Source organism: Cicer arietinum, chromosome 8 (genome assembly GCF_000331145.2).
Source record: "Cicer arietinum cultivar CDC Frontier isolate Library 1 chromosome 8, Cicar.CDCFrontier_v2.0, whole genome shotgun sequence".
NCBI classification, from domain to species: Eukaryota; Viridiplantae; Streptophyta; class Magnoliopsida; order Fabales; family Fabaceae; genus Cicer; species Cicer arietinum.
In genome coordinates, this window is record NC_021167.2 from 27,457,170 (window position 1) to 27,475,105 (window position 17,936).

The 17,936-nt window shown below is 29.4% G+C and overlaps 2 protein-coding genes across 3 annotated transcripts; one reads left to right on the top strand and one right to left on the bottom strand.

Annotated features, from left to right (window-relative positions):
• Positions 1-4,153: 4,153 nt before the first annotated feature.
• On the top strand, positions 4,154-6,970 carry LOC101493282 (uncharacterized). 2 transcript variants are annotated; one of them, XM_027337312.2, is made up of 8 exons: positions 4,154-4,425; positions 4,590-4,672; positions 5,338-5,485; positions 5,601-5,712; positions 5,846-5,882; positions 6,198-6,346; positions 6,517-6,581; positions 6,680-6,970. In XM_027337312.2, the coding sequence occupies exons 1-8, from the start codon at positions 4,336-4,338 to the stop codon at positions 6,764-6,766; spliced, it is 771 nt and encodes a 256-aa protein (XP_027193113.1). In that variant the 5' UTR covers positions 4,154-4,335; the 3' UTR covers positions 6,767-6,970. The 2 variants fall into 2 exon arrangements, with proteins under 2 accessions (XP_027193113.1, XP_004512986.1); XM_004512929.4 differs by having other exon boundaries at positions 4,164-4,425; positions 5,601-5,700.
• Positions 6,971-7,148: 178 nt separating this feature from the next.
• LOC101493602 (rho guanine nucleotide exchange factor 8-like) lies at positions 7,149-12,031 on the bottom strand. Its single transcript, XM_004512930.4, has 7 exons — positions 11,496-12,031; positions 10,444-10,560; positions 10,041-10,195; positions 9,831-9,905; positions 9,459-9,734; positions 8,475-8,792; positions 7,149-8,013 (listed from the first exon to the last, which is right to left on the bottom strand). The coding sequence occupies exons 1-7, from the start codon at positions 11,782-11,784 to the stop codon at positions 7,570-7,572; spliced, it is 1,674 nt and encodes a 557-aa protein (XP_004512987.1). The 5' UTR covers positions 11,785-12,031; the 3' UTR covers positions 7,149-7,569.
• Positions 12,032-17,936: the final 5,905 nt, after the last annotated feature.

Sequence of the window (17,936 nt, forward strand, 5' to 3'; positions counted from 1 at the left end):
TATTGTTGTGTTGCTTATGAACCCATGTTTATGCTTTGTTGAACAAATCTTTAAATTATTATCTAATTATCATGATGTCATTTGTATGATTAGAATCATGTTATTTCAACACTTTGGCATACATTTAGGGGGAGTAATGATTTTTAGTTTTAAAAATTATTACACATATAATTGAGGGGGAGCATAAACATTTTATCTTTGTCTTATTTAAAATCATAATCTAAAGAATTTTGTCATCATCAAAAAGGGGGAGATTGTTGAGACAAAATCTCTCAAATGATTTTAATGATAACAAAATTACTTAAGAGATTATGATTGTGGTTAATGACTAACATGTGCTCTTGAGTGTATTCATTTAAGTTAATAGGTCATTAATCATTAAGGCAAAAAGAAGGAAAAAGTAATTCTGGCCTGAGGATGGAAAACCCTCGTGAGGATGGAAATTGCTGCAAGCGCGAGGATGGAAATTGTTGCAATTTGCAATATCTCCAGATCTGGACAATCTGATTTCTCACCAGAATATTGTGTTTATTCAATTGTATATCAATGTCAAAAATGAATAAACAAAGCATTCAAAGCTAGAGTCAAAAGGTCAAAAGAAAAAGGTGAATATGGCTAGATCTAGTATGTAAAGGAAAGGCTAGCAAAAGTGAAAGCAACCTATCAAGCATGTGCAAATGTCAAAATCTGATCATTAAATGGGCTTGCACGTTTTTATTCATAAGGAAGTCAAGTTAGCAAAAGGCAACTTGAAACAAGCCAAAAATGGAAGATCACATGTTGCTGCCAGATCTGATCCTCGGACTGAGTATGACAGTCCTATGTCATAAAGTGGCTTTTTCTCTCTTGTCCACATCACCTCAAAAGATGAAGCCAACCTAGACCTTAAAGACTTCGAAAAATGCAGCTCAGAAACAGCCTTGCACTCTGATTAAAGTGAAAAAGCAAGGACATGTCAAGATCAAAGACTATGCTGCAAGAGGATGGTTCTGCCTAAGCCTAACAAGCTGAGTGGCAGTTCTGTAATTTTGATGAAAACCTTGGATCCTTTGAAAATGAGCTCCAACGGTCATCAAGGGCTTGGATCTCTATAAAATGCATACAAGCTCTCCATTGGAAGACACACAACACACTTGCATAAAAAGATCAAGCATCTTAAAGCTTTCAAGAAGCAAATCACATCCTCCCTTATTACTTTCTTTGATCCTACACTATATCTTTGTATATCTTTTGAGAAAGTATTAAGTATCAATCACTCTCATTCTACTTTGTAATTTCCTAGTGAGTGAAGCTTGGAAATATTTGGAAATTGATTGTAAGCTTGGTGAAGCTTGATAATACACGGTTGTAATCATCCTCGGGTTGAGGATTGATATGTTTTGAAAGTTAGTGAAATCTCACAAGGGTGTGAGGACTGGACGTAGCCATCTTTGGGTGAACCAGTATAAAATTGTGTGTGTGTCCCTCATATTCTGCTCCTACTTTTTTACTCAGCTTAGATCTAACGATTTAAAAATCCCATCCTCGAGCTAGCCATCCTCAGCAAGAGGATAGTTTTTAAAACACTTAAAAATTGTTTTTAACAGCAAAATCCCTATTCAACCCCCCCTTCTAGTGATATTTAGCTACAACAATTGCATTTCGAAGGTTTTAAAATAGCAAAAGTTTCGAGTAACTTACTAAAATTCATTTCGAAACTTTTAAACTTTCGAATCCAACATTTTTTTTCTAAATTTTCGAAAGTGGTGGGGTGTGAAATCTGAATGGTAATTTTTAGAATAATGTTATACTGTTTTACAGAGGGGTATATTAGTCTTTAAAAAATACTGGGGGGTGGCAGGTAAAATTGGGGGGGTGCCTGGTACAAAACCCTATTATGTTGGATGTTTTGTTTCGATTTGAATTCAAGATATTGTGGTTTTGTGAGTTGTAAATTTACTATCTCTACGACAAAAAAATATTAATAAAAAAATACTACACATAGAGAATCGTTGGTTTTTCATATGTGCACACCAACTTCTTTGGTAACATTCCACTTCAAAAATCAACCTATGAAACAAAACAATATGAATTGTTTGGTTAGTGGATAAATCAAATACATAAACACCTAATTGATTGAAAACTATGCAACAATATTTTTTGTTCAAGTAATTATAGGTCCCTCTAATATGCACCCTTTTAAAAAACTCTAAGCATGGATCTTTCAATTTTACTTGCAATAGCTTGATTATTTTCCTAAAAAATTGTTTGAATTCTCTTTCTTTAAACATGTTTTCTTTGTCTTTTTTTTTTTAATCATATTTGTAGTTAGCATTTGTGGTCCATCAATAATTATTTTAACTTGAGGTTCACAGTAGGGACTCCATTAATTATAAATCTAACTAAAACCAATGATAATTAAATCCAATAAATACTTAAAAGAAATTAAAAATAAATATATGATAAAAAGTTATCACACGATATTATTGATTAGGTATGGCAACAAGGTAGAACGGCAATGACTTTTTCCTTCCCCACCCTACCTTTGACTCCCCATAAATTAAGTTTTATATTAAGAATGAATTAAAATTTATAATATTTAAATGTATTAAATAAAAATGAATGAGTATATGTATATAAAAATAATATAAAATCATTAGTGGGGTAGGTGTAGACGTAGCAAGATAATAAACACACCTCCACCTCGGACTTAGAATTTTAAAAAAAATTTGCACCCATATAAGATCAAATTGAAATTTCCTTACCAAACTTTGGGCAAATTTGTGTGAATACTCCGTGAGGGTTTGCATTTGGATACTTAATGTGTCAAAATAACAATACCATAAATAATCATTCGCTTATATGACACATTTAAGACATAAGTTAATTTTTTCAATGTGAGACATCCTTTACAATTGTGCTTGTTTATCACATGAAACTTTTCCATGTGCACATATATATTAGGTTAAATAACTTAAATAAACATTATTGAATAAATTATTTCAACAAGTTTAATTAAGCATTTATTTATACATTACTTTGAATATTTTATTTTAATAAGCTAAACCTAATTTATAAATTACTTTTTGTTTTGAAATGGGCCTAGGCCCAATCCATCAGGACCAACTCAGCAAATTCCAATCCATACCTAATCTAACCAGGACCAACTCCGCAACTCTACCTTATTTAAGTGCCATTCTTAAAAAATTAAAGGTAATTAATTATTGATTTTGTTTTTAACTTTCATAATTTTTAATAGAATCATAGAGTAAAATCAACACAATCAATCTTGTCTTTATCAATAGAATTTCAGATGTTAATCTCAATCAGCAGTTCTAAACCACAATTATAGCATAATGTCAGTTTCTTAACACCATGTCTCTAACTAGTACTAGTTTGTGACCTGTTATTTATGTCAGTCACTACCATACACTTTTTATATAAATAAAATCAAAAAAGGAAGAACAAAATGTCACGGGACTGAAAACTGTTATTTGTCATCTTCTATATACATTATTTTGAAAATCGAGTAAACACTTTATGCTATGTTCAGAATGTGAGCTTTATGCTATGTTCAGAATGTGAGGTGTTGTGACAATAATATTTAATTAATTTCAAATTATAAAAATATATTAAAATATAATTTTTTAGTTACTTTGGTTTCAAATGTATTTATTTAATCAATTTTATTCTCAAATATTTTCTTTAATCATTTTATTCCTTAAATATTTTTTTAATTAGTTAGCTTAAACTTTAAATATGTTTTTTGTTGGTCAATTTAATCTTTAAATATATTTTTTTGTTAGTCATTCTATGGTGACTAATATTTTTTTCAACAGTAAAATTGATTTTAGTTTAAATATAAAGTGATTTATATTTGAGTTAATTTACGCAAAAGTGAGTTGAAAAATAAATTTTAGTATAAAAGTTATGTTTAAACTCTAATGCTATAAATCATAATTTTAAATTAAAATCAATTATGGAGAAATAAATAATTATATTTGAGAGTATTCAAATATGTTAAAATCAATTATGACCGGTCCAAAAGTGGAACCAAATATATACTAACAAAAAAAAAATGGGAGATATATTTACAAATTTTAATACATTCAAGCATTATAGTGACATCAGCTAGCACTTTCAGACACCAAAATGAATATTGGTTGTTAATTGAGTTTTGTTTGTTTCATCATATTACAAGACAAATCACTTTTAATCACTCTTTATAGGCTGCATAAAACCATGACATAAATCCATAAGTCTCATTCATAAAAATAAGTGTTGATAAGGAAATTTTGTTGACTCTTATCTTTTCCTATTAAAACCATTGTTGTTTTTCATAACCTCAACAAGAGCATGGAGTTGAATTTGAAGTCTTTTTCCTTTGAAAAACTTGAAGCTGAGCATGAAGTTGAAGAAAATATGCACTTTCTAAAGTCACTTCAGGTTTATAAATATTATATTTTTTAACAGACAATTTGTTAATAAATTAGTAGTTATGTTAGTTTTCTGAGTTTGAAAATGAAACTATTGTGTTGTGTTGTAATATTTATGTTATTATAGTTTCTTATTAAGCTTAAGTTTTAAAATTTTGGTTTTGGTGGTTGTAGGAGCTAAAAGAACTGAGGGCTCAGCTTCACCATGCTGCAGATTATTGTGAAACAACATTCTTGAAAAGTGAAGGGAAGAAAGAGTGAGTCATTTAAACTATAAACTTATACCATACTCTTAAAATACCAAATATGAATGTTATTCATCTTTGTTAGTTTGTCATCACTTAACAGGTTAAGGATTTATAGATTCTAAAAAAAAGTGATTTTGATATTTTATAATTTTAAAGATTATTTTTAGAGAATTTTAAGAAAATAAAGTGCTTTGTTTGTCTGTCATAATAAGAATATTTTTTTAAAAAAATCAGTCATAAAAATAATTTTTTTTAGTACCTATTAAAAACAACTTTTCATTTTTAGTAGTTTTTAAATTATTTTTTATTTTTTATTTTTTTAAAGTCGTAACAAACTGACATAAACTTTTAAAAGTAATTATTATTTTTTTTTTAAAAGTGATTATTTATGAAAAAAATTGTAACAAATGCATTCTTATTCATTTTGTAGTGGTTCATGTCTATGTGGCTAGAATTTAGCTGTTAATTACCTGACATGTTATTTTCTTTGATTTTCATTTCTTTTTTATATATTTCTTGGTCCATTTGTTTCCTTTCTACTTTGTTATGAATAATGCTTACATTTGTGGCATGTGAAACTCATTTCTAAATTTTGGTCCATTTGATTTTGTGTCCTTATTACTAACTTTTATGAACATGTTGTGACATATTTGAATTTGTACATGCTGTTGCAGTGTGATGGAAAATACAAAAGAATATATATGCAGGGCTATGGTAACTGTGGTTGATCATCTTGGAAATGTCTCATCCAATCTTGAAGGCCTTATTTCTCACACAAATTCATTTTCTGAGGCTGAGATAAGAATTCAGTCCCTCAAACAAGTTAGTGCCATTACTTGTAACACAATAACTTAAAAAATTGATGAGTATCATTATCATAAGATAAATGCTTCACTTGTGAAAAAATATCATTACTAAATATGGTGTTTTTTGACAGAGACTTTTTTCATGTGGACAATATGCTGATAAGCTTGCTCTCTCAAATATGCAATGGAGGGAGAAACCAACAAGATTTCATACTCGATATTCGTCGTCGCGTAATATTTCATGTTAACTCTTGATTCCTGAAATATATACAACATTCTTTTTCTGCTAATTAGTTACAATGTAATGTTACTAGTCCATTGCCTTTTGTTTTTCTTTTCATTTGTCTAATTTTTTTTAATTTTTTTCAATGATCAGCTCCTATACTTGAGAGATCAAGCACTGAAAAATTAAGGTAACTTTTAGTTCCATGATACCTTCATGAATCTGATAATGAGCTATAGGATGAATTTCCTGTAATCAACAATCCACACATTCAAGCCGTCAGCACGTTGGTGGTCGTTGGATTGAGATCAGACTGTCTAGATTTCAATGTAGATTTTTTTTTTAAATATTGAAATAATAAGCTTGAAGTTTGGATTATCTTATCACAATCCGACGGGCCATTGAGGTGTGGTTTGTGTGGATTGCTGACTGGAAATCCAACCAAGAAAGACCATGCTAGGTATGACATGCTAAATATGTATATATATCTTATCTAATGTTGCAGTGATTCAAAAAGTGAAGTTACTTTAAGAAAAGAAGATAAACATACACAAAAGGATTTGCCACTTTATATGTACAGTCATAAGTCATGTGAAGCTAAGAATTTGAAGCCAGCTACTACTACAACTAACAAGCACAACAATTTAGCCTTTGGTAACATATGTTCTTATTCAAAATATAATGTTACATTTTTTTTCGGAATGACCACAGTTAATAATTAGTATCGTTAATATTGTTGTAATGTTTTGTTTTTCGACATACCTTTTTTTGCTGTTGGCATCTCTAACATAGTTTTTTTCTCATCCTAAAAAACAATATATTAGTGATGCCTGTTCGCGACGGTTTGTCAGTGTTAGCAAAAGTTTCAAGTCCTAAATTTCATTTCCAAGTGAGTTTTTCTTCCGAATGTTTCTCTTTCCTGATGCATGCTGCTTAATGAATTGGTCTCATGGATTTTGTAACTTTAATGGCTTAACTTTTGTGTAGGGTTCTCCAAAGGTTGCGCGACATAGAAGATCTTTGCATGGAAGTGATATTTTATGGCTCATGAGGCGATCTAAACGAACGCAATGAAAAATTTGAGAGAATCTCTACACTGTATCTATTTACATATGAATCTCATCTTGAATATCAATTCATTCTGATAAATATCGATTCATTCTAATGAATCACTCTTTAAATTTAGTGTAGTCCACCACATTTTTTGTCAACTTTGTATAACCAACTATTTTTCTTTTGGCATTTGATGAAGTTTATTTATGATATATCAGTTTATAATCTTGTTGCGTCATGTGTTATTTTTACTTAAAAATGACATTTTTATTGACAATATATCTAACGATTCATAATAAGTTCGATTAACTATTCAGAAAATAAGTATTCCGATTCACTATCTGAATCTCAATTAAATTGTAATAGAAGGACTTTTCATAAGCACTTTTTACCAAAGTAAAGATTGTAGTAGCCTTAATCAAACTCCTATTCAAAAGCTTTTTTGTACATATCAAGAGTGAACATCACAGAAAGACTATCAATCTTCCAATATGTTGAAGAAGTGAAGAAATAAAAGAATTTACAACAAGTACATAAATTACATAACCTAAGAGTCTGACTTACATAATGTACAAGCTCATGAGACCCTATGCTTCTATTGCATAACCAAGGCCTCAATCTTTGTGTTTACAACTGCATTACACTTTTAATCTGTGTTCAAATCATGGCTTTAAATTGCGGTTGCGATTAAGCTGCAAATCTTTATATTGCAGGCTAATACAGGAGAATGCAGCTGATACAGCTTAAACTGCAATTGTTATGCCATTGCAGAGACTTCAAAATTTAAAACCATGGTTCAAACCTTCTCTTTTTCGATACCGAGATTAATGTCGCCCAATCGGACTTCTTATAGCATTCAAGTACTCAAGCTTGTCCAAGTAGAAATTTTTCTTTGGTGTTCCAGATCTAGGAGATTTAGTCAAAGCCTTTTCATCTTTGTCTCTCAAATCTTCTAAGTCACCTGTTGAGTTAGTCTTCTTCAATTCACCTCCACATTGTATTGGATTCCATCCCATGAAATCTGAGAGAGTCATTGCTGGTGGTGTCTCTGATGAATTCATGCTTCCTCCTATCCATTCCTCAGAGCTTGGAGATGTTTGATCAGCCGCTTGCAATGAATCCAATGAAAATCTTCTGCTAGGTACTGCCAATGACGGATTCTTTGTCATTGAATCTACATATAACACATCTTCAATCCTTGATAAAACTGTGTAAGCCAAGCTTTCTATAACTCTTGAATAGCTCTCTAGAATGGCTTGTCCTACATCCTGTGATCATTTCAAAAGCAGCAAAATTTCATTAGTAGCCTTTGAAAAGTAAGGACTCTAACACAGATACCGAACACAACACAAAGTATTATCAAACTGGTTCTGTATTACCGAACACAACACAAAGTAATCATTTATTATTCTGTATCTGGTTCTGCGGTGGGGAAAATTGATTTTGTATAATTAATTTTCGTAAGAAGTGACTTTAATGTAACGTAATTTGTGTTTGAATCAGTGTTGTCAAATAGTGACTATAGCAGTGCTATAGCCCTCTAACATAGAGGAATTTGAACAAATCGCTATGCGATATGCTATTAGTACAAAGTATTATTATCAAATAAAAGCTATTGCGGCAACGCTATGGCGTAGCACAATTTAAACAAACTGCTATTTTCTGTTATCTGTGATCGACAATATTTGAAGATATGTAACATGAAAATTAAATGCAATGTTGTTATCACCTTGTTGTATTGGATTTTGCTGATATCAAGTGAAGATTGTGGAAGTCCAGGGAACTTCTGTTTGATCATCAACAATATTGTCTCAGCTCTCTCTTCAAAGAGTTCTCTCTTCTCCATGCTTATTGAGGTACTCCATGAAGACTTTCCATCTTTGTTCATCTTCCTTTTCCATATCACTATGGATGCTTCAATCCTATTCTTGAGGTCAAGTACCTTATGTTCTGTGGACATGTCCATTGTTGAGAGGAATTGTCCAGGATCAAAGTACTCCACAGTAATGCACTTATAAACTGATTCACCAAGGCTTTCTCTACCATTCTAACAATGACATGAAGACCAATATCAAGTTAGTTACAAAAGTTTTAGTTTTGACCAAATATATATGCCAATTTTTGTGGCCAAAGGATTAGTCCAGTGGTTTGGGTTGGGACACGGATTAAGTATTAAGAAAGAGGTCATGAATTCAATCCCTACTAATAACATTTCCCACTCTCTACTAGCATGCTAACCATTAACACTTGTCTATAAAAAAATCGATTAGATTTGTGACAAACAACACAAATTTAACGAGGTTTGACAATGTAACTACGTTTTCGAAGAGCAGAACAACTAGGTTTTTCGTAGTATTTTGGAATAGGTTTACATCACACACATATATAGGTTTGTTTGGATAAACAGTTTAATTAAGCGTTTATCAACTAAGTATTTATATATAAACTATTTCTATAACAAAAGATAAAATAAAATCAAATTGTTTTGGTATGTTTTCATAAGCTACCCTAGAGCGATAAGCTGAAGACAGTTTATAAACATGTCATGAACTATTTTTATAAGCTCTTCTAAACAGTCTCTCAATTACTTATATCAGTAAGTTAAACTAAGTCAATCAAAACAGACTCTACTACAATGCAAATTACAATATTACCCCTATCCTTCACAAATAAGAGCCATGTACAAAATATTTTTATGATCTAATTATATTACCTTAGGGAGAGACTCAATGTAGTTTTCAGGAATCTCCATTTCTGATAGTACTTGAGCATTTATAGCCATGGCTGCTTTAAGTACTTGGTTAACATTCTCATTTTGGAATTGTATCCCTTTCATAGCTACATCTGATAACCCTGTTGGTGGAACTTTAACAATTGGTAGCCACCATTTATCACTCTTTCTTTGAGTGATAGTGTTTCCTTCAGCTTCCTCATCATTTTTAGACACATACCAAAATTCATTTTGATCTCTAAAGTTTTCCAAAATGTCCTACAATATCATATTAATAAAGTTATTTATAGTCCAAAATTGATGACACAAAGCCATTCTAATACCAGTGATTCAGAAAAAATATTAGTTACTTACAATGAGCATTGCATCGAGTTTGCGCAATGCCGGAATGTTCATGAGAAGATCGCTTCGTTGTCGAGTGGTCATGATCTACATTAAATCTTAAGAATTTAATTGAGCGTATAATTGAACGAAACGAAACAACTTATCCTTATCAAATGCGAAATAAAATCTTAAAGAATTTAAGCATACTACACAAAGAAACAATTAGATTAGACTATTTACCTCCATGGTTGATCCATCCTTAGCTATTTGTTGTGATGGAGCAAATTCAACAATGTGATCAGTCACAGATAGAAGCCACTCAATTTCTTTTCTCCACCTAGTTTTTCTTTCTTGAGACATTGGTTCCAACTTTGATTGTTCTCCAAAAACAGATGCTACATTGAATCAGAAAAAGAAAAAGGAAAAAAAAGATTACTTAATTGAAATTTCATTGATAGAACACATAATCAAGATCGTCTTATCTTAATGAGACAGACCAAAGAAGTCCTGACTATAGGACTGTATACATTTTTGATTGCATGCAATCCAAATTTTTCATAAATATATGATGAATTATAAACCTTCAAACTTATTATTTTTTATTAAAAAAATAAATGTTTGAGAGGAAAAAAGAAATATATACCAGCTAGGTTTGTTATGGCATTTGACAAAGCCAATGCTGAAGAAACACCATTTCCTGCACCTGACATGTCTTCTCCTAAAAGCAGCTTAGCAAACCTTTCCTTCATCATTTCAGATTCTGAATAAAAGCATAAAAAAATAATATTAAGCAACTTATGTGATTTCTTTCATGAACAAGAAAACTGAAAAAATACTTATATATATATATATATATATATATATATATATATATATATATTTAGTCTCTCCAACTATATTATTTTTTATTTTAATTCCTATAATTTTTGTTTTGTTTTTTATCCTCCCAAATATACTATTTTTCATTTTTTTTTATCTTTATTGTTTTGTTTTAATTCCTATCAAATTTGTTCACGTTGGAAGTAGCCGGTGTAATATATGTCTAATATTCATTTTAGTTCTTACGTACTTTGTATTTGAGAAACTAAAATTATATATATATATATATATATATATATATATATATATATATATATATATTTAGTCTCTCCAACTATATTATTTTTTATTTTAATTCCTATAATTTTTGTTTTGTTTTTTATCCTCCCAAATATACTATTTTTCATTTTTTTTTATCTTTATTGTTTTTTTTTAATTCCTATCAAATTTGTTCACGTTGGAAGTAGCCGGTGTAATATATGTCTAATATTCATTTTAGTTCTTACGTACTTTGTATTTGAGAAACTAAAATTAAATTATTAAATATTCTATATATTACAAGGACTGATTTCATTATGAACAAATTTTTCGATGACTAAACAAAAACACGACCAAAATAAAAAATAAAAAAAATTATATGTACAACAATTACTAACAAAAATAATTATAGAACCTAAAACAAAAATATGATAAATTTACAGAGACTGTGACAAAAATTGCATATCATGTCAAAGTGATCTTAATCAAAAGTTTAAGACAAGTGTTTATGTTATAAGCACTTAATTAATCTATTTAACCGAAATAAGTTTATCACATTCAAATTGATTTTGCTACAATCTAAACTTAAAACAATGTAGAAGGAAAATAAAAATATACCTGTTGGTGGCTTAGGAGGCATTCTAGCTATCTCACCACCCAAATTTGGTAGTTGAATAAGATCATTATTAAGAGAATGACCTATTGGTTGAATTTCCGATGTTTGATCACTTGTACATCTTGATTCAAAGCTTTTTGAATAAACTTTATTATCACTATGATCACCTCCTTCATCATGATCCCTATCAAATAAACCTTGAATATGTTTCCCAGGGATCTCAAACATTCTCCTAAAATGAAAAGACTTCGATTTTTGCATGCTGATTTGGTGACTAAAAGCCCTAACCATTGCTAATTAGACCTTCTTTTAGTTCCACACCTCTGTTTTTTATATAAAATAAAAAACAAAGGATTAAATAATTTGGATATTGAACTTTCAATCTAATGTGATGTTAAAGAATGTCTTAAATTTTTTTTTTCTAAAGTGTTATGTTACAATGAATTTTGGTTTGAATGTATGAAGGAGAAAATGGTGGTGTTGGTTTCATGCTAGGAAGTAATTTGTTGAGTTTGTTTTATGAAGGAGTGGATGAGAGGTTAATGCATGCAATTGATTACCATAAATGAAAAAGGAAAATTTTTCATTTCTAACTATAGTAGTAGTTATTATCCCTTAGTTTTCTACCATCCCTTTGCACAAAATTTATAAATGGATTGGAGAAAAAAAAGAACAATTAATTAGTTTTTTTGACTAAGAACAATTAATTAGTTAATGGATGTAGAAATTGGCATATTATGGAATAATATGCACAACTACTTCTTTAATGGTTATAGTTTCTTTTGTTAATTTCATCTGCTATTTGGATTAATTTTCGGATAGCCACAAAATGTGTTGAACTATAATTAGATTTGCAAGTAATATGAGAAATGTTTTATTCTAATCCCTTATTATGTTGTTTTTAACTTAAAAGATATATTTGAAAACTAGACTTTAAATCCGTGCAATGCACCGGAAAATTATATATAAGAAATTATTTTTTTGGTCTTATGAAATTATATTTTCTATTATTTTATAAAGTAGTACTATTTAAAAAAAATATAACAAAAAAAATAAAAAATTAGGTCTATTTGTTACAAATAATGATATTCATCACAAATAACATTAAAAACTATTAATTAGTGTTATGACACGTTATATATAAAACTCTATAAAAATAACTATATATATGTCGTTGTCTTGGTCGACAGTATGTACCTCCAACATCCGCTGTATAAGATCAAGTTGCTATGGTGGTGGTCGAGACATCAAAAATTGGAAATAGGGTACACTATCTAGTCGCATTAAAAGTGGATGAAATACTTTGTAGAACCACTCCAAATATCCATCCTAGCACTTTGATTGATATGTAGTTGGATGTATCTTATGATATAATTTAGTGACAGGGGTCAAATATCTCATCCACTCCATATTTATATTGGATAATTTATCAAGAACTAGAGGTGGTGGTGATGAAAAATATGTTGAGTATAGTCAAATTGTCTCAAACACCTCTCTGAAAAATATATCATTACTTTAATGCACAATTGGGTGTAACTAGTGTATAACTAGTGTATAACAATTGGGTGAAAAATATATCATTACTTTAATGTAACAACTGACATCTAACATGTAATCATAAAGCACTATGAGTGTAGCAAGACCTCAAGTGTATCTACTAGTATATTCCAAATATCTGAATAGGAGAAGATATTTTGCATCAACTAGTGTATGGCTCTTATCTGTGAAAATAGTACTCCATACTAAATTCAGCTAGTACACCCTAGTAGTAGAATGAAATCTATTATTAGCATATTGTCTTTTGATGACCTTATTCAACCAATTCAACCTATAGTGCACACCCCTTGTCTTTCTAGTTTCCTCTCATATATCCACAACAAACACCCGTAATAAATTAATGACAAGATTACATGTCATAACTTTATCTAGGTCGGGTAATGGACTGTATAACTCACCCCTAATGTGAATGCCTAATAGATTGACAACATCATCAAAAGTAATCATATTTTCATCAAATGAAAAATGAAATGACGAAGTCTCATAGTGTTATCTCTCCACAAATTCAAAAATAAGGTTGTTGTCGACGACCTTCAGACTATCATGTTGTAGTGGGTATAATCAAGATGAATTCACTCACGTCTATATATCTCGCGGGAGTACTTGCGGAGTAAATTGCTACAACTTCTTACCCTAAACATTTATCTTCAACATTGATCGCTTCAGCATACAAATAAAATATGTGAAATTAAAATGTAATATAAAACAAAAATAATAATTAGTTTAAATATTTTTAATGCACCATAAATAATAATTAATTTAACATACTTGACCAAATCACAGTCTCTCAGAAATATTATATGAATATCGTGTAAGAACAAACATATCATACATTCCTCCATGATACCGTGTAAGCTCCCCTTTCCGCTGAACAGATTATTCCAGCATATGGTCCTCATGCCTTTGTGACTGTACACCCTCATCTACATGCTCATTCTCTTCTTGTATAGCATCATGTACATATGTCGTTTATACAAACTCATCCTACAAGCCTCTAGTACATATGTGGCATGTTCAGACTCCTCATGCACAACAACATCAGCCTCCGCTCGATCATATGTATACCACCCTGCTCTCCCTCATCATCCTCCTCCACTATAAATCGATTTCTCCTTCATATGTTGTGGGTCGAATCCTTGTCAGAGGAGGATCCATCAAAATGATGAAATATCAGCATTGGGTACTCGTTGTACTATTTTTTTTTCTTCTTGTCGTCTAACACCAGCACCCACTGAAAATAAACAAATTAGAAAAATAAAATAAAATTATGGAAAACTTGGGGGCTCGAAGTTTTTTGGAACTAACAGAAAACTTTTTTCAAGATTTCTGGAAGAAGTTGTGTACTACAAAACTTCAAAAAAAAAAAAAAGTTTTCCAAAGTTTTAGTTTTGTATAGACTTAATAAATTTACAAAATTGCAAAAATTTCTATGCACAGACTTAATAACTTTAGATATAAGAACTTTTTAAAAAGATATGACTAAATAAATGATAACAAATAATAATTAGATTAGTGGAACAAATAAATAGATAATATAAAAACCATATACAAAATTGTCATCAATTTAACAGGAAATTTTTTCATATAGAGACGCATCTCCAACGATAGTCAAATAAGTTTGTCGCCGCCAATGTAGAGTTAATTAAAATTCAATTTTTAGCGAGAGTTCACTATTTGAGCTGTATCGGTTTTCTCATAAAGGAACGATACTTTTATAATTTAATAATAATAAAATTATAATGGTTATCTTTTTTATTAAGTTATTAATAATAATAAATTTATAACCGTTAGTAGAACTATTTAATAAACTATGTTGAGTTCATCGTTAAAATAAAAAATAAATAAATTGCTTTTAAAATGATGTGATATAATAGACCGTATTTTAGTATAACAATAAATAATAATAGTAATAAGATACTCTAATAATTTTTAAGTTTTGATATAATAATAAATAATAATACAATTAGTGGGAGAATAGTTTGATCATAATGAGAGTTAAATAAGGGCCGATAATCAAATCACTTGCTGTTAACAACTTAAAAATGAGTTTGTTTTGTCAAATAATGAATATTTATTTATTAAACTATGTACAAAAAATAATCAAATTTCTTGTTTTCACATGTTGTTTTCGCATTGTCTCCTGTCTTTCATAGTCTCTCTTTCATTTGTTTTGTAATCGTTTATCTCCATCACTAGTTCATTAAGAGCATTTCTAACGATGAACTCAACATAAGTTCATTATATGGGTTTACAAATCACTTGCTGTTAACAACTTAAAAATGAGTTTGTTTTGTCAAATAATGAATATTTATTTATTTATTAAACTATGTACAAAAAATAATCAAATTTCTTGTTTTCACATGTTTTCGTAGTGCCTCCTGTCTTTCACAATCTCTCTTTCATTTGTTTTGTAATCGTCTATCTCCATCACTAGTTCATTAAGAGCATTTCCAACGATGAACTCAACATAAGTTCATTATATGGGTTTACATCATCTTAAAACAATTCATCCATTTTATACTCCAATGGTGAAATCATCATGAGTGGACCCAATAACGATCATAAATTTATTATTATTAATAAATTAATAAAAAAAGGTAACGGTTATAATTTTATTATTCTTAAAGTATGACAGTACAGTTCCAGAGAACACCGTGATGACAGTTTGACAAAACTCCAATGGTTAACATCATAAGCTGAAAGTTACATAACTACACGCTGACAGACAAATTTATTTGACTACAGTTGGAGATGCTATAAGAATCAAAAATAAATTTGAAAACGACGGTGTGACGATGACGGTGTATGGTCGACAACACTACGACGACATCAACGCAAACACGAACAAATTAGAGAAATAATCTTCTCACTGTGGGAAAAGAACTGTAGAGAGTTCTTCTCACAACAGTAGAAAGGACGATGAAGAAAATTAATTTTCTTTGGTGGTAGAATGGTTTCACGGGAAGAAGAATTTGAAAAGATAAACATATTTGTACAAATAATTTGATCACCTTAATGTATAATATATAATATATAATATATAGATGATGATGTGTGAAAAAGTAGCACATTTATTATTTAAAAAATAAAGAGTATCGATACATTTTTTTTAAATTACTGTATAAATTATCTTTTGTTTTTAATTCTTATAAAATTTTAAAATTTTAATTTTAGTTTATGTAAAAACATACCAAAGTTTTTAGTTCCTAAAAATTTATTTTGGGAACAGTTTTAGTACTTGCTCAAATTAAGAGTTATTTAAATAACACATAATCGCTTAAAAAAATAAAATAATTTTTTCTTCTATTGTTAACATTTAATCTTTAAATGATTATGCCAATATTTTATTGGATGATATTTTATTGTGTGCGTGAAAAGATTATTTTTAATCGTTTAATTTTTATCTAATGTTCATAATTTAGGTTGATAAAATGCCCAACTTGTATCAATAACAATATATATGAATGAGATATGAGGATTAGAAACGTGTTAATTAAGCACATAAAAACATGTTGATAAAAAACGCAAGTTACTTTTGTTACTCGTTAAACTTGTTAATTAAAAACGCATGCTGCTTTTTTTATTCATTAAAAGCATGTTTTTTTGTGAGGAAAGTCGATTATAAAAAGAAACATTCTGATTACTACGTGCACCCGAAGCAATAACGGTTAACACCTCCCTGAAATCCAATTAAAATAGAAAGGGCCAGAAAAACACCCGGCCCAATACTCCCTTCAGACACCCACCACCCAAAGTCAATAAAATCTTGAATTAAATTACGAAGATTCTTTCCAATTATAACTTTCTCAAGCCTTTATTCTCTTCATTATATATAACCTTCCTTTTTTTTTCACTTATTTCTAGTTTCATCTTTCTTTATCTACTCCTGTTCTAGCTGTTTCTTCAGACCCATCTCTTGCAAAACTGTATCAACTTATGCAATTAGGTGTAAAAGATTCTTATTATTTTTGTAATAATTGCTCATCACGTTGAAGTAACATTTAATTATTATGAGTTTTTATATTATTTTTTTACAAATTTATAATTTTTTATAAGTTAATTAAACTAGTATTTAAATTTATATTTTATAATGTTTTATTTTTTTATTTTTATCTTTATTATCTTAATTAAAAATGTTTAAATATTAATTAAAAGTATTTTTTTTTGTTATATTATTTTTTTTAACTATTTTAATAATTAATTTATCAAATCTTTTAAATTAAACCATCTAACTTAATATATTATCAATTATCTGCCATTAGCTACTTATTTATTTTATTCACTGTAAATTCATTTATTATAAATTAATATAAAACAAAATCTTAACAAATGATAATACTAATACAAAACAAAGTCATATTACAGAGTTCATAAACAAACATTACAGAACATAATACTAATACAAAACAGAGTCATATTACAGAACGTTCATAACAAACATTACAGAACAATAAGCATGCGAAAACTATTAACAAATATGAAAATCTTTCTAATAAATCAACTATTTAGCATAGCAAAGTACTCAATAATTATAATGACTTCTTGTAGGCAGAATATGTAATAACAAAAGGCAATTGCAACCCAATACATGGATCGAAGTGGATTTAATTGTGATTGCCTTCCACCGAGAAACAAAGCGTAGGAGTGTTTGTTAGTGCAAAATAGACCGGGAGTTTGAATACATGTATCAACCCTAAAAAGTTTATTTACCTCGGTCATTAATTCTCTGTTGGTGACGCGGCCACCTCTTTCATGCACTATCTTCAATAATGTATCGGTGAAAATACTCACCACCTTTGGTTGTCCATCGACAAATTTCATAATCTCCCACGCAACCTGGTTCTTTTGACATGCTGAAAACAGAGAAACCAATTGTCGTTGTCGAT